The 25,606-nt window shown below is 45.3% G+C and overlaps 1 protein-coding gene across 4 annotated transcripts in view; it reads left to right on the plus strand.

Annotated features, from left to right (window-relative positions):
- Positions 1–25,606, plus strand: part of MYO5A (myosin VA) — a 223,741-nt gene that overhangs the window by 98,675 nt on the left and 99,460 nt on the right. For all 4 annotated transcript variants that reach the window (XM_038750542.1, XM_038750543.1, XM_038750544.1 and 1 more), the window contains exons 4-5: positions 5,976–6,120; positions 13,909–14,065. In XM_038750542.1, the coding sequence (XP_038606470.1) occupies positions 5,976–6,120; positions 13,909–14,065 (302 nt within the window). The remainder of the gene's footprint in view (positions 1–5,975; positions 6,121–13,908; positions 14,066–25,606) is intronic.

Consider the following 25,606-nt stretch of genomic DNA (forward strand, 5'->3'; position numbering starts at 1 on the left):
AGAACAAAACCAAACGTACTAACAAAATAAAATAAATAGAATAGATATGTACAAGTAAAATAAATAAAAAAATAAATAGAGTAATAAATAAATAAAACTCGCTTTCCAGGGAGTATATGAGGCCTCAGGCTGCAGGTGGTGGAAAGCAGGATTGGATGGGGGTCTCCGGAGTGGAGCAGAGGGGAGCTGGGGCCGGCCCGGGGTGGTGGGGAAGGGAGAATCAGATCTGACTTCATGGAATCTACCCCAAAATCTAGTACAGCGCTTGGCCTGTAGTAAATTCTTATTATCATTAATCATTCTTACACTCAAAGTAGGAAATCTTAACAGCTGCAAGCCAAGCTCAGAATATTTTTTCCAGCTGACCAGGGTAAGCAATCCTGTTTTTTGGGGGAGTTGGAGTGCGGAGGGGTGGAGGTTAGAAAATGTTAATGAACAGATCTGGAAACAGATGCAGCATCAACAGGAATGCTTTATGGAGTCGGCAATTTGCTTCATGCCATGTCCCACGTCCCTAAAATGAATCGCAATCCTAAAGCCCATAAACTTACTATGGAAGGCCTCATTTGCTGTATGCCGCACAGTCCTTTACCTGCTAAGTCCTTTTCCTACTGGGCATTAAGACCCCAGAACTTCAAGTGGTCCATTTCTCTCTTCAGATTTGGCAAGGAAAACCCATTCCCTGGCCACCCACCCACTGTGTGTCCTGATTGGATGTTGGTGGCCCATTTTGTTTTTTTAAATAAGAATAATAATGATGGTATTTGTTAAGCGCTTACTATGTTCAAAGCACTGTTCTAAGCTAAGCGCTGGGGAGGTTACAAGGTAATGAATGATGCCTGTTACATGTTTTGCTGTCTTTCTCCCCCCTTCTAGACTGTGAGCCCGCTGTGGGCAGGGAGGGTCTCTCTTTGTTGCTGAATTGTCCTTCCCAAGCGCTTAGTCCAGTGCTCCGCACACAGTAAGCGCTCAATAAATACGACTGAATGAATGAATGATGCCTGTTACATGTTTTGCTGTGTGTCTCTCCCCTTCTAGACTGTGAGCCTGCTGTGGGCAGGGAGGGTCTCTCTTTGTTGTTGAATTGTCCTTCCCAAGCGCTTAGTACAGTGCTCCGCACACAATAAGCGCTCAATAAATACGATAGAATGAATGAATGAATGATCAAAGCACCCGCATCTCAACCCTGATGTGCAGGCTACACACCTGGCCATTCCCTCTCAATTTTGCTCATTCTACCTTCATTTGCAATTATTACTATTACAATAATAATAGCATTTGATAAGCGCTCATTATGTGCCAGGCACTGTTCTAAGCGCTGGGGTGGATGCAAGGAAATTGGGTTGGATACAGTCCCCGTTCCTCCTGGGGCTTACAGTTTTAATCCCCATTTTAAAGATGAGGTAAATGAGGCACAGAGAAGTTAAGTGTTTTGCCCAAAGTCAAACAGCAGTCAAGTGGCAGAGCCAGGATTAGAACCCAGGTTCTTTGACTCCCTAGCTCTTGCTCTGTGATGACTTTGCTAATCTGGGGCTCTGAACCCTACAGTGTTCAATAGTTATGTTTCACATAATGGTGAATAGATTTTCTCTTGCATTTAAGTAACTCCTCGTATTCAATAGGGAAATATTTAGTGCTGAGAGAATTATGAATTCCTCTAGATTGGAAGCTCCTTGTGGGCAGAGAACATGCCTACCAAGTCTGTACTTTCCCAAGCTCTTAGTACAGTGCTCTGCACACAGTAAGCGCTCAATAAATGCGATTGATGATGATAAGCAGCGTGGCTCAGTGGAAAGAGCCCGGGCTTTGGAGTCAGAGGTCATGGGTTCGAATCCCAGCTCCGCCACATGTCTGCTGTGTGACCTTGGGCAAGTCACTTAACTTCTCTGAGTCTCAGTTACCTCATCTGTAAAATGGGGCTTAAGACTGTGAGCCCCACGTGGGGCAACCTGATCACTTTGTATCCCACCCAAGCGCTTAGAACAGTGCTTTGCACATAGTAAGCGCTTAACAAATGCCAACATTATTATTATTATTATTATAAGCCCTTAATACATATGATTGATTGATGGATCGAATTATTTTTCATAGGAGTCCAAGATAAATATCCAGCACTGTGGTTCCCTTCTAGACTGTGAGCCCCTTCTAGACTGTGAGCCCACTGTTGGGTAGGGACTGTCTCTATATATTGCCAACTTGTACTTCCCAAGTGCTTAGTACAGTGCTCTGCACACAGTAAGCGCTCAATAAATACGATTGATTGATTGATTCTCTTAATTGTGGGGAAAACCTCTCCAGAAAGATACAGTGGAGCGGATTTTTGAAACTTAAATTTTGGGCTTCAGTGCCTAAACAGTGCCATTCTTTACTCAGTAAGTTTTAGTGGACAGTGATCGAGAAAAGCACAGGGCTGAATATTTTCCCTTTGAGCAAAATCCCTGTTACTGTAACCCCAGCTTCTCTCATCTTTCCAGGATCAACCCTCTGCTGTGCTAGCCCCCCTCCGCTTGGAATTCACCTCCTCTTGTACAGCCTGGACATTCCCACCCTCCTTTACCCCCCTCAGCCCCACCCTTCTGCTCCCCTTACTTGGCTTGGTTATGCTCCTCATCCTCTTCGAGAAATTGTATTGAGAATTTAGCATAGTAGCTCTAGAATGAAGGTTAGTGAGTTAAGTGGATAATGAAAAATAAGGAACCTTTGGCCAAACGGGAGGACTTGTGTGGAGCTGAAGATGTGTGAAGCTGGGAATGTGAGAAGAAGCTAGTTTTAGGAATGGGCAGAGCTGAAGAGCTTCTTGCTTACCCACTAATTATGTGCCAGTGGGATCCATCTATTGGAAGGGAGATCACAAAAACACAACGTAATTTAAAAGCCTGAACCTTACATGGTTTGTAAGAGGTGAAGGATATTTTATCCCCGTAGCTCCCACCTTTCCAGGAATAGGTGGGTTTGTTTGGCTTCTGCATTTCAGAGTTATGTTGGTGTCCCAAGCTTGGAATGTGGAACCTTTATCACAGGAATCCTCACAATATCCTCTGCGCTGAGAAAACCTTGTTATTCCTACCAGTAAAGCCGCCTCTGTGACTCTAAGGGCAGGTTTTTCGTCATCTCTTCATGTTTTCGGTTGCCAAGAAAGGAGAAAGTAGAGGCAGTAACTGGCGCTGCAGTTTTACCAGTGCTTTGTTTCTTCAAAGTGACTTCCGACTCGCTTTACATACGTGAGTCATTCATGTGAAAACTTTCATTCGTTCATTCAATCGTATTGAGCGCTTACTGTGTGCAGAGCACTGTACTAAGCGCCTGGGATGTACAAATTGGCAACGTGTAGAGATGGTCCCTATCCAACAACGGGCTCACAGTCTAGAAGGGGGAGGCAGACAACAAAACAAAACAAGTAGACGGGTGTCAATACGTGGCCGATGAACGAATTGCGCGGCCATAGAGATGAGTGAAATAATCTTGCACCATATGCCTATAAAACCTTACAGCATTAGAGCAGGATGGTGCTCTTTAATATATTATATATGGAGAGCAGTGGCTTTGGTTTATCTTTAAGATTTGGATGATGTAAACTCCAGTGGAGCGACTCAATTCATTGAAGTGAACTGCCTTTTCAGGCCTCCATCGTAAAGCTGTTTGACTTTCCTTTTTAAGCTCTTCCAAGAATATTGTGTACCATTCATAATATTTTCACCCACCTTGTCTCTCCATGATGCAATTAGTTTGACTGTGGGAATGTCCATTGTTTTCTGCATCAGAAAATGCTGGAACAGCCTTTCATTCATTAGGCCTTTATTCATCTGTTGTTTCTGTAAATTTTTATGGGAAAACCTATTCCCCTGGGGCCGAGAGCCCCATGGTTGGCCCAAGAATAAGCTTTACTGCTACGTTTCCTTCCCACCCCCTTATTTTGGGAGCACGCCAAAGGGAACTGCTCCACCAGCCAGCCTAGACAACGGACTTGATGTGACATCTCCCCACCCTTTTACTTGGGGTGCTCTCTGAAGGGACCCCTTCAACCTGTCCAGTAACAGGGTAGACGACAACACAGGTTAGACGGTTCAGCTATTTATAGCCTAAAAGGGGTTTGGTAGCCCCCACCTTGTTTTTCTTTGTCGTCTTTGCAAGACCCCTGCTGCCCAACCGCTCTCAACTAGACGCTCGAGGGCATTCTTTCTTCCACACCTCCTCACTCGGCAACTTCTCTTCTTTGGGTAAATGATATCTGTTCCGTGACAGCTGTTTTTCTGCCCATTTGGTATGCCTGGCCTTTCATCTTGCATCCAACCTCCCGTTATATCTTGTCTGCATTCCTGGCTTTTCATCGGGCCCCTTCTTTACAATCTGGCCTGCCCGTCTTATATTCTATACCCCTACTGGGGTCACACAGGACCCATGTTTCCCCCTTCCCCGCTTTGTGGTCGAGGTCAAGTTGCCTCCACTAACACTTAAAACCAGTGCAGTTCACCTCTTTGTTTACGATGATGAATTATCCAAAACTGTGCTTCTCCTCTCTTTTAAGTGGTCATTCATAAGGCAGGGAGTGTAAAATGGAGAAAGCAAGCTCCCAGTTCATTGCTTTTCTTGCTTCTCTCGAAGCAACATGGTGTAGTGGATAAACCATGAACCTGGGAGTTAGAAGGTCATTCATTCAATTGTATGGGTTCTAATCCCGGCTCTGCCACTTGTCTGCTGCGTGACCTTGGGCAAGTCACTTCTCTGTGCCTCAGTTTCCTCATCTCTTTTAGACTTTTAGACTGTGAGCCCACTGTTGGGTAGGGACTGTCTCTATATGTTGCCAACTTGTACTTCCCAAGCACTTAGTACAGTGCTCTGCACACAGTAAGTGCTCAATAAATACGATTGATTGATTGATTGATCTCTTAAATGAGGATTGAGACTCTGAGCCCCATGTTGGAAGGGGACTGTGTCCAACCCGATTTGCTTGCATCCACCCCAGCACTTAGTACAGTGCCTGGCACCTAGTAATCGCTTAATAAATACTATTATCATTATAATAATAATACTAAATAAATGATAATGACATTTGTTAAGCGCTTACTATGTACCAAGCACTGTTCTAAGCGCTGGGGGAGATACAAGGTAATCAGGTTGTCCCACATTGGGCTCACAGTCTTAATCCCCATTTTGCAGTTGAGGTAACTGAGGCCCAGAGAAGTGAAGTGACTTGCCCAGTGTCACACAGCTGACAAGTGGCGGAGCCGGGATTAGAACCCATGACCTCTGACTCCCAAGCCCGTGCTCTTTCCACTGAGCCTCGCTGCTTCTCGTTATTGTTATTATCATTATTATTGGAAGTTAAAGCCAGGACAAATCTCATCCTCCTTAAGCTGTCCCTTCACTCTCCAACATGAGAGCGTCAGCCCTTGTAGATCCTGGGAATAAAGAGACAATGTGTTCCATCCTAGAGTGAGCCTTAGCATTAAACTCCCTACCCTCTTCTTTGTCCACTTGGACCAGACCTGCATAAACTCAGTGCACCCCAAAAGGGCTGTGTGTTTGGGGTTTCAGGGAGGAGATTTGGACTGGGGAAGAGGGAGGGAAGAAGCCAAAGGGCAGAACTGTGGTAACGGATAAAGTGAGTTGGAGGTAGATCACGCCAAACTCCCCTTTGCTTCTGGTTGTGTAGCTCATAAGGCCTGATGCCGTTTGAAATTTAACTGCCTCCGTCCACACAGTGGTGAATTGACTTACGTTTTTGTGCTCGGAGGCAGTAAAAGGTTTCTACGGGTTCGACGCTTCAGTTAACCACCAAGGTCGATCGAAGTGTCCTGGAGAAATCAGATACGGCCTAGGTGTTAATGGTTGAATGGAGCTCAAACCAGCCTCAGTTAAAACACGGTATTATTTATTTAGAGCCGTTACCTTTCATTTGATGAATGTTTCTCATGCCTGTGCTTGCTGCTTTCGTAGCACACGTTGACTAATGCATTGTGTCATTTCCTTTTTAGGTATTGTCTTAGTAGCTATAAACCCCTATGAACAGCTCCCCATCTATGGCGAAGATATCATTAATGCTTACAGTGGTCAGAATATGGGAGATATGGATCCCCACATTTTTGCCGTGGCAGAAGAGGCTTACAAACAGATGGCCAGGTTGGTGGACGAGGAATTTGTCATTGGGGTGTGTTTTTTTTTTTTTTATTAGCCTTCGGAGCAAAAATCACCATTTCAAATTTTGCTCCCCTGCCCAATTTTATCTCGTCTTCTCGTTTAGTATCGCTTTTTAGGAATGTTTGAATGCAGTGGTTGGCAACCTAGGGCTCATGAGCCGTATATCCCCCCTGCCCTCTTGTCAGCTTCAAAAGTCCGAGTTAAGTATAGCAAATTAAGTATCGCTTGGGGTTTGGCTGAGCCTCTAGGGCAAAGGATTAAGTCAGAACCTAAAATATAGTTGGCTTTCAGACTCTGCTGGCCCAACTAGCCCATTATGCTTCGTCAAGAAGTCCTTAGACACTGCCTCTGGTTTCCCTGGACACCCTTTAGGCCTTGGAGTCAGAGGATGTGGTTTCTAATCCCAGCTCTGCCACCTGTTTGCTGTGTGACCTTGGGCAAGTCACTTCACTTCTCTGTGCCTCAGTTACCTCATCTGCTAAATGGGGATTAAGACAGTGAGCCCCGTGTAGGACAAGGGACCGTATCCAACCTTGTTACCTTGTATCTATCCCGGTGCTTAGAACGATGCTTGGCACATAGTAAACGCTTAACAAATAACCCCATTTATTATTGTTATTATATTATTATGTGATCAGAAGTGACGTGAAGTCCTTAATAATGGACTGGCCCCTTCCAGCTTGGGGATGAGGGAATAGCAAGATTAAGATGCTGAAGATGGACCTGTAATAAATCCCTTGTAAATGGTTAAAGGGATGAAGGCAGTCACGTAAATTAGTGCAGGCTCATAGGTCTGGGGCCTGAAAGCAACTGAGGGTGGACCTAAAAGAAATCAAACTGTTGTCAAGTAAGAATCATTTTATTGATTCATTCAAGGCTTTAGGAGTCTCTTTATTTGCATATTTTTCATAGTCATCATTTGAAGAGTGGATTGGACAAATTCTTGGACTAAATTGGTTATTAGGAGAAAAGTTAGGACTGCCAGAGGGTACGTCTTTGAGATGTCTGTGAAGGTGGATGCTGAGGACAATCATCACCTCATTCCCCCAGATCTTTTGGAGTAACTATCAGGCAGATTACTTTGTCTGACCCAGGATAGCATTTAATGCAATCTGATGGACTTTGTATTATCTATTTATATTATCTACCCGCTTAAAGAAGGGATCTTGCCCCTCAACTCAAACTAGAGAACGTTTCCAGCGTTGTTGATCTGAGAGCTCTGTAATAGACTTCCTTGTGTCTATCAGTAATGACCTCAACCTTGATGTGTGGAGAATTCACTTTCCTTTTGTTGGCTCACCTGCATGTCTCTTCACAGCGCAACTTATCATAATTTGCAGCCATTATTGACAAGGACTCCTGGTGTGTGTTCAGAGTACTGTGATCAGTTGTCCAAACAAGTTAGCGTATGTGGGTCGCTTCTTTGTCTGATGCCCTCATTTTTGCTCCGGTCTTTATTCTCGGGAAACGATTTATAAGAGGTATAAATGATGTTCTGAGCATTCCGGCTGGCTAGTTTAGCGTCATTTGCTGGACGATACTTGTTCAAGTAATAAGAAAATCCCATTTGAAACCACCTAAAGTAGAACAAGATATGAGATGATCATCGTCATGGCTACCGAACAGCATACCAGTCAGACTGATTTAATTTCTTTCAGACCAATTTAATTTAAATTACGTATGGGCTTCATTCAGTCTTTCTATTCTGTTATACCTAACATTTTCATCTTGCCAAGAACTTCTAGTCAAAAATAGTGTTCCCCGATCTTTTCCTTCCAGAAGCACACAGGTTCTGGGACTTACTGCTTTTGATTTCACTGCTCATGGTTGGGTGTATATCTGTCCTTGGGAGAACATGTGGGCATTCCAGGGAAATGAAAGACGGCAACAAAGCATAATTCCAGGACTCAGCTAGAAACTTCCCGGGTAACACCAACGTGCCCATGTCATCCCGGTAAGGAAGTGCTGAGCTGGAGCATGCTGTTGTCAGAGTTACCTGACTGAGAAGTTCTGCTCAGCAGTGGGTTGGAAATAATCAACCAGGGGGACAAGTGCAGTAGCATCTTACTGGGATCAATTGGGGAGCTCATAATAATAATAATGATGGTATTTGTTAAGCGCTTACTGTGTGCCGAGCACTGTTCTAAGCGCTGGGATAGATACAAGGTTATCAAGTTGTCCCACGTGGGACTCACAGCCTTAATCCCCATTTTACAGATGAGGGAACTGAGGCACAGAGAAGTTAAGTGACTTTCTCAAAGTCACACAGCTGACAAGTGGTGGAGCCGGGATTAGAACCCACGACCTCCGACTCCCAAGCCCGTGCTCTTTCCACTGAGCCACACTGCTTCTAATTGCCAGGCTGGCATGAATAATCAGCGTTCTTCTGAGATTGGGGTAATGCTCTCTCAAGCCCCTTCGGTTTGGCATTGAAATTAATCGATGATTTTCTCCTTTCCCCAAGAGGAGGTGCGGAAGTTTGTATTTCCGCAGAGGGGGACTGGCGAAAAAGGAGCTCCTCGTGGGATACCGAATAACCCCACACAATCAGTCAGTCATCTTAGAAACAAGTCTCCTCAGACTGAGCTCAGCCAAAGGGAGGGAGATGTGTGGAGCTGCTCGCCGTATACGACTGGCCTTGTTTCCTAACATTGCCATTGCCTTCCCAAACACAAACGTTGCTTCGAAAATAAACTCCATCAGCTCGTCTAGTAATGTAACTTGCCAAGGCCCTTCCGGATGCTTTGAAGAAGATGCGAAGCAATTTAGCTGTATCGATCCCAAGCAAGCTAAGGGAGAAATCTATTTAAAATATGAAGGGCAAACTCTTGGAACTTGGGCCTTGGTATCTGTTTTTGCTACCCTGTCTATTTCCCACCCAATCAATCAGTTGTATTTATTCAGCTCTTGGTGTCCGCAGGCCAATTTCGACCTTGTATTGGTGAGTTCAGCTACATCTTTTTAGAGAGTAATGGGTTTGATGGAAGATTTGAGTGCCACACTTAACAACAGTGTCAAAAGTGGGTGAGGGAACAACAGTTTCTCCTCCCGCAGAGAACTCACGGAGGTATTTTAATTTCCACGGCCTTACCCCCGATAAGCAACCTCACAGTGCCAGTTACTGGTTATGTGGGAGTTGGGGGGAGGGAGAAAGATGGGAAAAAGAGAGAGAATCTTCCCCACTATTAATCAATCAATCAATCGTATTTATTGAGTGCTTACTGTGTGCAGAGCACTGTACTAGAAACAAAAATTCCAGTGGGGGTCCAGCCGATGGTAGGATCTCTCTTTTCTCATGGATAACGCTCTCACCCTCCGTGGTATCATTTTCAAAAACAAAGGGCAGCTGTACTAACTAGGTGGTGTATAAAACAGCCAAGTGTGAAGAGATGCCTCCTTCAATTTCACATGGGATAAGACTTGTAAATGTGAGCAAGATTGCCTGTGAAAGGCAATTTAGCAGACGCTAAAAATAGGTTGTTTTCTACTTTCAGATGCTCTCTCCGGTTCTGGGGATAAGCCGATTACACTCAATTTCCAAAGACAGGATGCACAGGAATGGTTTTGGAAGCCGCTGTCATTTTTAATGAGCATCATTAGTAGCACATGTCTGTTGAGCGCTGAAGAGTGGAAATTGTCCCTTCACATGATCACTCAGGAAAACCGTGGGCCCCGATGTATAGGGAGGCACTCTGAGGCCCAGCCGTGCTCAGGGCGGAATAGCTCTAAATTCATTCAGTCGTATTTATTGAGTGCTTACTGTGTGCAGAGCACTGTACTAAGTGCTTGGGAAGTACGAGTTGCCAACATATAAAGACAGTCCCTACCCAACAATGGGCTCACAGTCTAGAAAACAGCTCTAAATGAGGCTCACATGCTTGGTCTCCATTTTACAGATGAGGTAACTGAGGCACAGAGGGATGCAGTGACTAGCCCAAGGCCATAGAGAAGACTGCATGGCCCCCCTCTAGGTTGTAAGCTCGGTGTGGGCTGGAAATGTGTCCGTTTATTGTACTTTCCCAAGTGCTTAGTACTGTAATGTGCACACTGTAAGCGCTCAATAAATATGACTGACTGACTGAATGAATGAATGAAGCCCTTTGAAATAGTTCACCACCGTAGCTAATCAGTGAGGAAGAGAGAAGTCTTAATTCTGCATATCTGACTGGTTTTGTGGTCACACAGTGAGTGGTAAATCAATCAATCAATCAGTCGTATTTATTGAACGCTTACTATGTGCAGAGCACTGTACTAAGCGCTTGGGAAGTACAAGTTGGCAACGTATAGAGACGGTCCCTACCCAACAGCGGGCTCACAATCTAGAAAGGTGCAGGTCTATCTGTCGGAGAGAAAGTGAACGTGTGCTTGCATAGAGAAGCAGCGTGGCTCAGTGGAAAGAGCACGGGCTTTGGAGTCAGAGGTCGTGGGTTCGAATCCCGGCTCCGCCACATGTCTGCTGCGTGACCTTGTGAAAGTCACTTAACTTCTCGGAGCCTCAGTTACCTCATCTGTAAAATGGGGATGATGACTTTGAGCCCCACGCGGGACAACCTGATCACCTTGTATCCCCCCCAGCGCTTAGAACAGTGCTTTGCACATAGTAAGCGCTTAACAAATGCCATTATTATTACTATAGAGGAAAACCAGAGGCTCAGACCGTGCTGCATCCCAACTGAAAACAGGGAGTCAGTTGCTGAAGCTAACATACTGCTCTTCAGGAAGCAGTGGCTCTTTTCTTGCAAAAGCTACGTAAAGAACAAGAAGACAAGGAGGTGTCAGGCACTGCAAGCATCAAACACAATAACACAATCAATCAATCAATCAATCGTATTTATTGAGCGCTTACTGTGTGCAGAGCACTGTGCTTCCCAAGTACTTGGGAAGCACAAGTTGGCAACACATAGAGACGGTCCCTACCCAACAGTGGGCTCACAGTCTAGAAGACAACACAACCTTTTTGTGTGCACAGTAGGACTGGGGCTGTGGGTCCCACATTGGCCCTTTCATCCTCACATACACTCATGTGAAGTTCACCCACCATCAGTGGTTTCTTCGTATACAAAGCACAGCTGAAAAAAACAACAACTTAGTGACTCATTTGGAACTAATTCTGAATCTGGCAACTCTTCTCTGGAGAAGTGCAGTTAGATGGGACTATGAAGACCCAACTCTCTTTTGTCAGCAGTTTGCTTATTAGGTTTGAAATATTTCTTAAAGGGGCTTCGTTGCCCTGGGGAAAAGAGTGGTGGGTTGAGAAATGGGAGCCTGGGATTTTATTACGCTCAGCTATGTGAACTTTGGACAAGTCACCCCTTTCTGAGTCTCTCTTTTCGGTAAAATGCCAAAAGCAGTACATTCCCTAACTCACCTTACAGGGCGTTTGTGTTAGACTGTGAGCCCGTTGTTGGGAGAGACCGTCTCTATATGTTGCCGACTTGTACTTCCCAAGCGCTTAGTACAGTGCTCTGCACACAGTAGGCGCTCAATAAATACGATTGAATGAATGAATGAACAAATTATCTTCCTCCTGATCCAAAGTTTTTTACTGGGTGTCTATTTGTTTGCAAACCGTTACAGTGTACTATTTTCTGGGGCTACGATAAGTTATGCATCATAAAAAAAAAGATTCAGTCTCTGTCCTCATGAAGAGGATTCCTGCTATTGGCAGTAACTCCTGGGTGGTGTGGAAATCCCCTTGAGCCACATGAATTGAAGGAGTAAGATGGCTGTTTCCACCCGTGTTGCCACGAGGCCTATCGAAAAGAGGTCAGGCTTGGGAGTCAAAGCTCTTAGTCCTAGCTCTGCCTGTCTCTTGCCTGCTGCTGGCCTTCAGCGAGTCACTTGACCTCTCTGTGCCCCAGTAGCTCATCTGTAAAATGGCCATTTAGTACCTGTTCTCCCTCCTTCTTAGCCTAAATGCTCCCTGTGGGATGGGGATTGCGTCCAACCTGATTGTCTGGTAGCTATTCCAGCACTTAATACAGTTCTTGGCATAAAGTGCTCAACAAATGCCGCAATTGTTGTTATTGTTACGATGATGACGTTTGTGATATTGATGATCTCAGGCAGGCGGGAGGAGAGGAAGAAAAGCCCGGGCACTGGTACGATAGCAAGACGGTCCAGGAATGGGGATTGGCCATGGTTCTCCATTAAGGTGAATAATTGACTAAGGTGACTAAGTGACTAAGGTGACTAATTGAATAAGGTGACTAAGTGACTAAGGTGACTAATCCTAATTTATTAAGGAGAAGCAGCGTGGTTCAGTGGAAAGAGCCCGGGCTTTGGAGTCAGGGGTCATGGGTTTGAATCCTAGCTCTGCCAACTGTCAGCTGTGTGACTTTGGGCAAGTCACTTCACTTCTCTGGGCCTCAGTTCCCTCATCTGTAAAATGGGGATTCAGACTGTGAGCCCCCCAGTGGGACAACCTGATCTCCTTGTAACCTCCCCAGCGCTTAGAACAGTGCTTTGCACATAGTAAGCGCTTAATAAAAATGCCATCATTATTCTTAATTGAGTGTTGCCGTATGTGCACTGACTAAACCAGTGTTAATCGTTTCAAGTAATCCAGCCAGTATAAGAGCTGTTTTCTTCTTTGGGATGTAATATATTTATAAGGGACTTAGGCAGTGAGCTCTTTCTAGACTGTAGGCTCCTCGTGGGCAGGCAGTCGGTCATATTTATTGAGCGCTTACTGGGTGCAGAATATGACGATGATGGTATCTGTTAAGCACCTACTATGTACCAGGTACAGTTCTAAGCGCTGGGGTAGATACAAGGTAATCGGGTTATCCCACATGGGGCTCACAGTCTTAATTCCCATTTTACAGATGAGGTAACTGAGGCACAGAGAAGTTGACACAGCTGATAGGTGGCGGAGCCGGGATTAGAACCCACGACCTCTGACTCCCAAGCCCATCTCTAGAAACTAAGCCACACTGCTGTTGTACTTACAACACTGTATTAAGCGCTTGGGAGAGTACAATATAACAGACACATTCCCTGCACACAATGAGCGTAAAGTCTAGAGCCGGCAGGGACGTGTCTACCAACTCTATTGTATTATTCATTCATTCATTCAATCATATTTATTGAGCGCTTACTGTGTGCAGAGCACTGTACTAAGCGCTTGGGAAGTACAAGTTGGCAACATATAGAGACAGTCCCTACCCAGCAGTGCCAAGCGCCTAGTACAGTGCTCTGCAACACAGTAAGTGCTCAATAAATGCCATCGATTGATTGATAGAGGGTGCTGGGATTCAAGTACCCTAGAAGTATCATTCCTTTTCTGGTAACATTGTCAAGGAAAATAAATGTCTTGTGGAGGGAATTAGTTTTGGATTAGTGGCAACCAGTTGCTTAAGTCATAAGTTCTTCAGTGTCAGGGACTTTGTGTTTTTCTTTTGAAGTGTACTCTTTTGAAGTAGTTCAGTGCCTTGCCCAAAGTTTACATTCAGCAAATCCATCAGTGCTCATGCCAGTGAAAGATGTTAGTCTGTATCCATTTGAAAAGCATCGGGCACAGCCAGTGCCCATTTGGGTCCATCATGGATGTGATACTTGGTGAACATAAAACCCCTCTTGGGTCCTTCTCTTAAAGGGCGCTTCTGTTAAGATATCCGCTGATCTGATTATTGGGCCCCGTCCAACCGGGAGTGCACGCGGGCTTGCCGACGGGGGAAGTGAGTCATTTCCAAATGGAACGGGCAGAAAACAATCCAGACTCCGGGCGGGCTGGGAAACAGCTGGTAATTAATGCCGTTTGTCTTCCAGAGACGAACGGAATCAATCCATCATTGTGAGCGGCGAGTCGGGAGCGGGAAAAACCGTCTCGGCGAAATACGCCATGAGATACTTCGCGACCGTGAGCGGTTCGGCCAGTGAGGCCAACGTTGAGGAGAAGGTCTTGGCTTCCAACCCCATCATGGAGGTAAGGGAGGAGCGTTCTCATCGTTACTGACCCTCCAGTGCCCTTGGCAAGAGCAAGACCTAGGGAAAAGGGGAGCGTGAAGTTCCAACAGGCTACAGAAATGCCGGTCAATCGGAAGAACTCTTGTAGGCTGCAGTGAGGAAAGCAGGAGACAGCTTCAGCTGGGCAGGCAGGCGAACCTGGGGAAAAAATCCTGGTGTTTTCATATTGTTTCAGGAATAAAGACTGTGAGCACCATCCTGGCCCAGAGCGACGATTGGAATACAGGCAGCTTGTCTCCCCGGCCCTGTTTATTTCGCCTTGGCAGAATGAAGAGATTCTGCAATTTGCGGCTAATTGTGTTCCCTAGGTACTAGTTGGCCAAGGATTCACTACCCTGCAAGTTGCTCAGCTATATTTGTCCTATAGTTGTTGAGGAGTTATTTTTCTTCCAGAATTGGGCAAACATCTCATAGCAGGATGTCAGACCAGTGGCAGTCAAAGCACAGGAAAACACCGTTCGAAATTGTAGTTGTTCCATGGGCTGCGTCCAGGCAGCACACAGATCCATTTGAGAGAAGGATCTGAGAGGGAATGTAATTTTCCAGGGTGGTTAACCCTCGCTGGAGAAAGATCCTTTCAGAGCAACAACCTGCACCGAGCCCTTGCCCAAGGAAGTGGAACACGTGAGGGAGAAAATCCAAGAGTTTCCCTATCAGTGACTCTGGTCATATTCATCAGGGGACAATGGATTACTAAAACCGAATTCCGTGAGGGAAATGACATAGCCCCAGCCCGGAGACGGAGAAGGAAAAAAATGAAAGCGACTGAATGTTCTTATTCCTTCTTTCTCTTTGTCAAGCCCTTCTTGTCAGCCAAGGCTCAGATGGAGTTAGAAGGGGCCTAACGCCATTGTGGTGCCTGTGGGTTTGCTGTTGTCTCGCAAGGTAATTGTGCTTGGTTTGCAGTGCCGTGTGGAGTTTCCAAACAAAAGTCTTGTGCCCGAGCAACCCTAGGGGAGCCCCTCAGTGCCCGGTGGCACCGCTTTGGTCGTGAGGTGAAGAAATCGGTTGCCCCGGAGGAGCTGAGAAGCCCTCTGTGGCTCGGCCTGAAGTGGAGGTAGAAGTGGCAGTGATTGTAGGAACAGCAGACAAAGGAGGAAGGCAGTGAACGATGCGATGTAGGGCAGAGGTCGGGAGCACCTTATGGCTCTTCTTGGAGTTGAACGTGGCTCTCTAAAATAGGCCTCCACTGAAAGGCGCCACGCAGGAAGCTGGACGAGCGATGCCTGGGCCGTCCCACAGAAAATGGCGGGGAGAGCCAGGACAGCAGCTCTGAACCTAACCGGGGGACTGAGTGAGCTTGTGCTCACTCGTACCCTCTCATCCTCCCCCAGTTCCTACCGCACTGGCTGCCCACCCAACTGCGGGCAGCGGCGTCTGACTGTCCGGCCAATCCAGGCAGGGAAGGATACTGTTCACCTCCAAATATGTGCCACCTCCGCCCCCCCCGAACACGTGCCGAGGCCAAGCAAGCAACCCCCATCCCGGGCATTGGGTGCTGTGTGCTCTGATGGCAGCTGTGAGTAAGCTGTGCCCTGGGCAGGAAAGCACCAAGGCAGGGATGATTTCAGCGCTGACACTTATTGCAGGCCCTTATAGGGCCAGATCTGGGGGCAGATGAGTTAAGCAGCGACAGAGAGGAGAAAGAAAAGAAGCAGCATGGCCTAGTGGATAGAGCATGGGCCTGGGAATCAAAAGGTCATGGGTTCTAATCCAAACCCCAGCTCTTGTCTGCTGTATGATCTTGAGCAAGTCGCTTCATTCTCTGTGCCTGTTACATTATCTATAAAATGGGGATTGAGCCTGTGAGCCCCACATGGGACAGGGACTGCGTCCAACCCAATTTGCTTGTATGTACCCCAGCACTTGATACATAGAAAGCGCTTAAAAAATACCACAATTATTATTAATTATTAGAAAACATCAGTTCAGTTCTCTGCCTCGCACTCTTTCTCTCCCTATTTACTTCCTCCCTCTCTCTCCTTGTCTTCTCACTTCCTACCCTTTCCTCTCTTTAGTAGGGAAGGACAAATGATAGTCTTCCCAAATCTCCCTCCCTTCCCACCACACCACTTCCTTAGTACAGTGCTCAGTGCTCAGCACACAGGGAGCACTTAATAAATAATATTACTACTATTTCCTCAACCAGCTTCTTCTGCCGGCATTAATGTGAGGGGAGGGTGTCTTCTTAATCAGCCTCACAGATCAGCTACGGGAACGTGTTCCTTGACCTGCTTCCTTCCTTCCTTGCATGGCAGCTTTTTGGAGTTGTGGAGGAAGGAGGTAGTCCCTAGTCAGGGGGCTGTGAGCAGAGCGAGAATGTCACCCTCCTCCTGCCTCCCTCACTCAGCAGCTTTTTGGGTTTGATGGTGATGGGAGACGGGGGTAAAGGCTGGATGAAACGGTGGCAAACACGGGTGAGGGACGCCCTCCTTCCAACTGACACAAGAGGCAGAAACTCCCTCCCTGTGATGACAAATTTGACATGCACCCTCCCTATTTCCAGTCACAAAGAAAAAAGATTGTTTGCCGGAATCACATCCACGGGTAAAAGCGAAGCGTCATGGGTGGAATTATTTGGCTAAATTCTTAAGGTAATGTCTGTCTTCCTCTCTAGACTGTAAGGTCATTGTGGACAAGGACCGTTTCTGCTAATTCTGGGATAAGGATACCCCAGTCAGAGCGGTGTAAATCAGGCCCCGGAATACCCCCGAAGACTGTGCCCACTTGTCCTTTCTAAAGGACATCCCTGCATTTCTTTCCTCTTCCCTTCCCGTACTTTTCCTTTCCCTTCCTCTTTCCCTTCCCCTTTTTCTTTCTTACTTCCTCTTCCTATTCCCTTGTCATCCTCTTTCCTTTCCTTTCCCTCCCTTCCCATTCCCTCTTTCCTTCATCCCTCCCTTCTTTCCCTTCTCTTTCTCTCCCCTCCCTTTTCCTTGCCGTTCCCTTCCCCACTGGGAGCAACAGCCGTTGCTGTGATGCAGATGCGTGGCACGGTGATGCCATCACTTGCACCATGCATTGCATGTTGTAATAATGTTACATGTCCAATGATCTTATATCGATCGCAGTGCTTAGTACAGTTCCTGGCACATAGTAAGTGCTTAACAAATACCACAGTTATTATTGTGTTTATCTTTAGGTCACACGGGGACCTGTAAATCATAAGGCTGTTTGTGCACCAACTACTCAAAGAATTCATTTTCTTTGGCTCTTCTGCCACAAAAGGTTGCTGACCCCTGGCACCTTTCTTCATTCCATTGTAACGTGTTCATACTCCTTATCTCAGCGTGTCTGTCTGTATCCTGAACTGATAGTGCAGGGTAAAAATATAAGCAGTGCCACAATGTGTCAGACCAGTATTCCTTTACCCCCCGTGGTAACAAATGATGCTTGAAAGTGTTTTTGCCAGCAGCAGTCAGATATCTAACCAAAAGGTATTTCTCAACCAGAAAAGACACTTCCCCCGTAATTGGAGGTGGCCGTTTTTTAAGTAGTCTTGTGGACTCTCCAGTGCCTCTCATATAGCTATTTTCCCTCTTCTGGGCAGATGGCAAGGTAGCCCCAGAGGTTTTATCTGGTGCCATCCTGAGCGTTCTGGTCTAGTTTAAGTTAAATTAAACCTCCAGGAGCCTCTCGAGGCCAGACTAGTCTTCTCATGAGTTCTCTGAGTTCAGAAGCTAAAGAGCATCCTAAATGACTTACTCCGAGGCCATTTTGGCGGTCAGTAGTGGTGATGTAGTGTTGCTTCTCTCTCCCTCCATGCCTTCCCCCCACCTCCCGTACGTGTGCATGCGTGCTGTGCTATTCATTCATTCATTCAGTCGTATTTATTGAGCGCTTACTGTGTGCAGAGCACTGTACGTAGCTCTTGGGAAGTACAAGTTGGCAACATATAGAGACGGTCCCTACCCAACAGTGGGCTCACAGTCTAGAAGGGGGAAATAATAATGATGGCATTTGTTAAGCGCTTACTATGTGCAAAGCGCAGTTCTAAGCACTGGCGGGGATACAAGGTGATCAGGTTGTCCCATGCAGGACTCAGTCTTAATCCCCATTTTACAGTTGAGGGAACTGAGGCTCAGAGAAGCAAAGTGACTTGTCCAAAGGTCACAAAGCAGGGATGTGGTGGAGCCGGGGTTCGAACCCACGACCTCCGACTCCAAAGCCCGTGCTCTTTCCACTGAGCCACGCTGCTTCTCCAGTCAGTCTGCTTCATCAGTCAGAGATGTTTATCAAGCAGTCCTTTGTTTGCAGAGCATAGTAATAATAATAATAATAATAATGGCATTTGTTAGGCACTTACTATGTGCAAAGCACTGTTCTAAGTGCTGGGGAGGTTACAAGGTGAACAGGTTGTCCCACGGGGGGCTCACAGTCTTAATCCCCATGTTCCAGATGCGGTAACTGAGGCACAGAAAAGTTAAGTGACTTGCCCAAAGTCACACAGCTGACAATTGGCGGAGCCGGGATTTGAACCCGTGACCTCTGACTCCAAAGCCCGGGCTCTTTCCACTGAGCCATGCTGCTTCTCTAGTAGCTAGTATTAGTTACTTGGTGCCCAACTTGGAGTGGACTGCTTGGAACCCCCCTTTCCAAATTTCTAGGTGAGGAAATCCAGGGTTTGTGTAAGAAAAGGGAAATTGAACCATACTAACACTTACCTCCAAGAGCAAGAGCAAAATCGGAGAAAAGCGTGAACTGCTATAGAAATTAACTGGTGTACAATGAGCTACTGTTTAAGATTGCCATAATTTGGTGGACTTTTGCAGCCTCTGCTCACGTAACTAGAATGCTGTGTTAAACCCCACTTTCAGCACATATTATAGCTGAAAATTTCCTTTGCTAAAAGTAGACAGTTTAAGTTGCATCATGTATAAATAATTACCTGTTGCGGAAATGGATTTCTACAGCATTAGTTACTATTGATCTTATGGCTTTCTGGATTAAGCATCAGATTCCTGTCACGGATATAGCTTGAACGCCTCGTCGGCTTTATGCTCGGTTTATGCTGCTGGACTATTGAAAAATAATTATTTGGAAGCAAATGCTAAGCAAGATAACAGTAAAATGGATTTAAAAGATCACAAAAAATTATTGGATCATTTTTGGAATGCATTCTAAGGGACAAGGCATTACCACTCTGTTGTACTGTTTTCTCCCAAGCATGTAGTACAGTGCTCAGCACACAGTAAGCACTCAGTAAATGCCATTGATTGATTATTTGCTAAGTGATTTTAGTAAATGTAAGACATTTCTCTGATAAATTGTATGTAGGGGACTTTTTGACATCTTGGAGACGAGCTTTGCTTCCTTCTCAGAGCAAGCTTACCTCTTAGCATTTGGCATCTGAGGTCTTTAGAAAGTCTTGCCATTTCTGGGGTTGAGTTCTCGTTTAGGCCGGGGATTCATTTGGGCCAGAATCTTAGATCTCCCTTTAAGCCCGTGAGAGGATACGAGTGGGTCCAGCTTTTCACGCCAATCCAAAAAAAAAAATAATGATAATAATGGCATTTATTAAGTGTTTACTATGTGCAAAGCTCTGTTCTAAGCGCCGGGGAGGTTACAAGCTGATCAGGTTGTCCCACGGGGGGCTCACACTCAATCCCCATTGTACAGATGAGGTAACTGAGGCCCAGAGAAGTGAAGTGACTTGCCCAAAGTCACACAGCTGACAATTGGCGGAGCCGGGATTTGAACCCATGACCTCTGACTCCAAAGCCCGGGCTCTTTCCACTGAGCCACATATATATGACATTTCTAGCCTAGGGCCCTCCAAAATATTGGAAGCAAAGCAGAAATGATACTCCCAGATAGCTCAAGACATAGCATACTTTAGTGTGACCTTTCACCCCAGCACGGACGTGGGCTTTGAGGTCACAGGTTTGGGTAATAGATAGTTTAGTGGGTGTCCCCCTCTAGACTGAAAGCTCATTATGGGCAGGGAGCGTGTCTGCTAACTCTGTTATATTGTGCTCTTCCAAGCGCTTTGTACAGTGCTATACACACAGTAAGCCCTCAAGGAATACCAATGATTGATTGATCGAAGTCAGGATCCAGGAATTCTCTGAAAAGGAGTTCACCAGGTGTACCCCCTTAAAATTGCTAAATGTGAGCGGGCACCCCTCCGTGATGCAATAAAAAAGTTATTCCTTACTTCAGCAAGGAACACCGAGATAGCATTAGCAATGCAGGACAAACCAGGGCCTTGGCAGAATTAGAATCAGGGTCTTCAACGGCCCCACATTCACTGGTCTGGCATAGGCCCGGGCCTTGTATTTTTTCAAAGGGCCATCCCCAGTGTTTAAATAATAATAATAATAGTATTTATTAAATTTTGCAAAAACAAGGGCAATCCCTTGTTTTAATTCCGCTTGCTCTGAAATGTTTTACAAGTCTCCTCAGTAATCTACAATGATCAGTCAAGATGAACGAGGAATAAGCGTCTGCCAACCTCAAGTCACGATTCCATGCTGATGTTAAATTGAACTGCCCCTGAATTTTGCCTTCAGCCTTGGTCATCTCCATATTTTGTGTAAGCTTATCTATTGTTGTGCTGTCCATACAGGGTATTTGGTGTTCAGCAGGTTTATTGGTGGCAAATTGGAAAGGCTACGTGTTCCTCAGTAGAAACCTACTAGTACGAGAACATTTTTCAATTGTTCTAGTCAACATTTATATTTACGCATCTGTAACCTTTTTGAAACTAGTATTTCTCATTTTGAATTTCTGAAATAGAACAATCGTAACTTCCACAGGAGATGCCTGGAGGTAAAGTGAGTGCCGAAAAGACATCCAGTAAACCCGTGGCGGAGCTGGGATTAGGCATAATGAGTTCCTAATCTCCAGATCCATGCGTTTTCTATGGAATAGTTCTTTCCCAGCACTCCTGAAGCATCTTGGATTCAAGCCCAAGAGGTTTATACTAATCCTCACTCTAGCATTCAGTGGTGAGACAGTACATATCGCTTCCTAACATGCACGTGTGCAGTGTCCTATTTTCCTGAAATGTTGGCATTTTCACTGAGGGTACATGAAGTGTTTTTCTGAATGTTGTTTGTTTTATTGTGCTACTGCATTATATAATGTTCAGTACACAAAGTTACACTTGTTTCCTTCCCAGGGGCTTTTGATCTAAATTGACAGATGCAATCCACAGACATTTAGGATATTAGCTACGGTTCTGCCTCATACACCTCACTAAATACTCTGCCACTCCCTGGAACAGGGTGACTTGTCTCATCAACGAAGGAGAGTGTGCTTTTCTCTCCCCTCATCCTCCATCTGCCTATTTACTCAGTTCTATTGGGTTGGATTAAAAGGTACGCGGCTGGTCACCTTCTAAGCCAAACAGTTTTGACCCAGGGCCATCCCCGATGCTTAAATAATAATAATAATAATAATAGCATTTATTAAGTGCTTACTGTGTGCAAAGCACCATTCTAAGAGCTGGGGAGGTTACAAGGTGATCAGTTTGTCCCACAGGGGGCTCAAAGTCTTAATCCCCATTTTACAGATGAGGTAACTGAGGCACAGGGAAGTTACGTGACTTGCCCAAAGTCACACAGCTGACAATTGGCAGAGCTGGGATTTGAACCCATGACCTCTGACTCCAACAGTGCTCTTTTCCCCTGATCCATGCTGCTTCTCTTTATGGGGCCGGGGCTTACTAAATTGGGAACAGTCTCATAGCTGTTTTTCAGAAAATAACAAACCTGGAACACCACCTGGTGATTTCCCAAGGGCAGCATTTTGTTTTGAAAGGTGTTTATATTGACCACTATGCACTAACTGATTTCCTAAGTATGTCTCTAGGCTGTAAGTTCCTTGTGAGCAGAGAACATGTCTACTTAATACTCTCCCAAGCACTTAATACAGTACTCTGCAAACAGTAAGTGCTCAATAAATACTATTGATTGATTTGCCATCCTTTGTTATATATATAAAAAGGTACTACAGATAACAGTAATAATGATGGTATTTGTTAAGCGCTTACTATGTGCAAAGCACTGTTCTAAGCGCTGGGGTAGATACAAGGTTATCAGGTTATCCCACGTGGGGCTCACAGTCTTAGTCCCCATTTTACAGATGAGGTAACTGAGGCACAGAGAAGTGAAGTGACTTGCCCAAAGTCACACAGTTGACAAGTGGCAGAGCTGGGATTCGAACCCATGACCTCTGACTCCAAAGCCCATGCTCTTTCCACTAAGCCACAGCGGCTTAGATAGTAGAACAGGGTCAGTAGAGCTTTAGCGAAATAAATGAAAAGAAGGTGCTTGGACTGCACCCTGTCAGATCCTTGGCGTCCTTGATAAGGTGGTTGCCCAGAGGGGAGAAAATAAGTCCGTTAGGAGAAGCAGCATGGCCTTGTGGAAAGACCACCGGCCTTGGAGTCAGAGAACATGGGTTCAGTCACTTATTCCTTCAATCAGTTGTATTTATTGAGTGCTTACTATGTGCAGAGCACTGTACAGAGCCCTTGGGAGAGTGCAGTATAACAGTAAACAGACCCATTCCCTGCGCACAATGAGCTCTAATCCCGGCTTTGCCAACTGCGTGCCGGGTGACCTTGGTCAAGTCACTTAACATCTCTGTGGCTCAGTTCTCCTGCTCAGACCGTGAGCCCCGTGCGGGAGAGAGACTGTGTCCAACCTAATTGACTCTTATCCATCCCATCGTTCAGACCAGTGGTCGATGCGTAGTAAGCGCCTAACAGATTCTACAAAAAAAAAAGTAATCGGACGAGGAACGTGCCAGATCGTCCATTCCGGTTGGCATTGTGTCACATCAGATGATTTCTTCTGGGGGTTCATCAGTGGTGGCCTGAAGGCTGAGCTGCTGGTCATTTACGTGGGCAGAGGAGCTGGCACCCCCCCCACCACCACCCGAGGCCAGGAATGTGTGCCATCCAGCAGCTCCGGCGGGCTGCAGAGTTCGATCAATCAATCAATCGTATTTATTGAGCGCTTACTGTGTGCAGAGCACTGTACTAAGCGCTTGGGAAGTACAAGTTGGCAACATATAGAGACAGCCCCTACTCAGCAGTGGGCTCACGGTCTAAAAGAGATCTCTCAGGTGGGGATGGAGATCTCTCAGCCTCCTAGGCTTCCCCTCCCCTGCATCGGGCCGCAGGGTGAGTCAGAGACTCGCCTCTGCTGCAGTTTGAAATGGTTTGCTCATCTGCAAAGCGCTCCCACCCCTCGACACCCACGCGCCGTCTTTCTACTTCCCTCCCGCGCAGCTCCCGACCTCATCAGAGCCGCCAGGCGTTTAAAGGCTCCTTGCCCCTGTTCCAGAATGAGTCAGGTGTACTTCGTTCCCTCCTGTCAGCCTTCTGAATGCCATGGGACGTGAAAGGAAGAGGTGAAGGTGGCTATTCGCAGAGAGAACAGTGCTTGGCACATAGTAAGCGCTTAACAAATCCCATAATAATAATAATTATTATAAAACTGCTAGACCTAACAGTGCCCAGCGCTTCAAAGTGCTTGGCACCTACTGAGCACCTAACAAATACCATAATAATAATTATTATTATAAGACTGCTAGACCTAACAGTGCCCAGCGCTTTGAAGTGCTTGGCACCTAGTAAGCGCTTAACAAATACCATAATAATTGTTATTATTGCAAGACTCTTAGATGTAACAGTGCCCAGTGCTTCAAACAGGGCTTGGCACCTAGTAAGCGCTTAACAAATACCATAATGATAATTATTATTATAAGACTGCTAGACCTAACAGTGCTCAGCACTTCGGAGTGCTTGGCACCTAGTAAGCGCTTAACAAATACCATAATCATTATTATTATTACAAGACTGTTAGATGTAACAGTGCCCAGTGCTTCAAACAGGGCTTGGCACCTAGGAAGCGCTTAACAAATACCATAATGATAATTACTATTATAAGACTGCTAGACCTAACAGTGCTCAGCGCTTCGAAGTGCTTGGCACCTAGTAAGCGCTTAACAAATACCATAGTCATTATTATTATTATAAGACTGTTAGATGTAACAGTGCCCAGTGCTTCAAACAGGGCTTGGCACCTAGGAAGCGCTTAACAAATACCATAATGATAATTAGTATTATAAGACTGTTAGATGTAACAGTGCCCAGCGCTTCAAACAGCGCTTGGCACCTAGTAAGCGCTTAACAAATACCATAATAATTATTATTATTATAAGACTGTTAGATGTAACAGTGCCCAGTGCTTCAGACAGTGCTTGGCACCTACTGAGCGCTTAACAAATACCATAGTAATAATTATTATTATAAGACTGCTAGACCTAACAGTGCCCAGCGCTTTGAAGTGCTTGGCACCTAGTAAGCGCTTAACAAATACCATAATAATTATTATTATTACAAGACTGTTAGATGTAACAATGCCCAGTGCTTCAAACAGGGCTTGGCACCTAGTAAGCGCTTAACAAATACCATAATGATAATTATTATTATAAGACTGCTAGACCTAACAGTGCCCAGCGCTTCAAAGTGCTTGGCACCTAGTAAGCGCTGAACAAATACCATAATAATTATTATTATTACAAGACTGTTAGATGTAACAGTGCCCAGTGCTTCAAACAGGGCTTGGCACCTAGTAAGCGCTTAACAAATACCATAATGATAATTACTATTATAAGACTGTTAGATGTAACAGTGCCCAGCGCTTCAAACAGGGCTTGGCACCTAGTAAGCGCTTAACAAATACCATAGTAATAATTATTATTATAAGACTGTTAGATGTAACAGTGCCCAGTGCTTCAAACAGGGCTTGGCACCTAGTAAGTGCTTAACAAATACCATAATAATAATTATTATTATAAGACTGTTAGATGTAACAGTGTCCAGTGCTTCAAACAGTGTTTGGCATCTAGTAAGCGCTTAACAAATACCATAATAATAATTATTTTTATAAGACTGTTAGATGTAACAGTGCCCAGTGCTTCAAACAGGGCTTGGCACCTAGTAAGCGCTTAACAAATACCATAATGTTAATTATTATTTTATGACTGTTAGATGTAACAGTGTCCAGTGCTTCAAACAGTGCTTGGCACCTAGTAAGCGCTTAACAAATACCGTAATAATTATTATTATTATAAGACTGTTAGATGTAACAGTGCCCAGTGCTTCAAGCAGGGCTTGGCACCTAGTAAGCGCTTAACAAATACCATAGTAGTAATTATTATTATAAGACTGTTAGATGTAACAGTGCCCAGTGCTTCAAACAGTGCTTGGCACCTAGTAAGCGCTTAACAAATACCATAATAATAATTATTTTTATAAGACTGTTAGATGTAACAGTGCCCAGTGCTTCAAACAGGGCTTGGCACCTAGTAAGCGCTTAACAAATACCATAATGATAATTGTTATTTTATGACTGTTAGATGTAACAGTGTCCAGGGCTTCAAACAGTGTTTGGCATCTAGTACGTGCTTAACAAATACCATAATAATTATTATTTTTATAAGACTGTTAGATGTAACAGTGCCCAGTGCTTCAAACAGGGCT

This window comes from Tachyglossus aculeatus, chromosome 8 (genome assembly GCF_015852505.1).
Source record: "Tachyglossus aculeatus isolate mTacAcu1 chromosome 8, mTacAcu1.pri, whole genome shotgun sequence".
Lineage (NCBI taxonomy): Eukaryota > Metazoa > Chordata > Mammalia > Monotremata > Tachyglossidae > Tachyglossus > Tachyglossus aculeatus.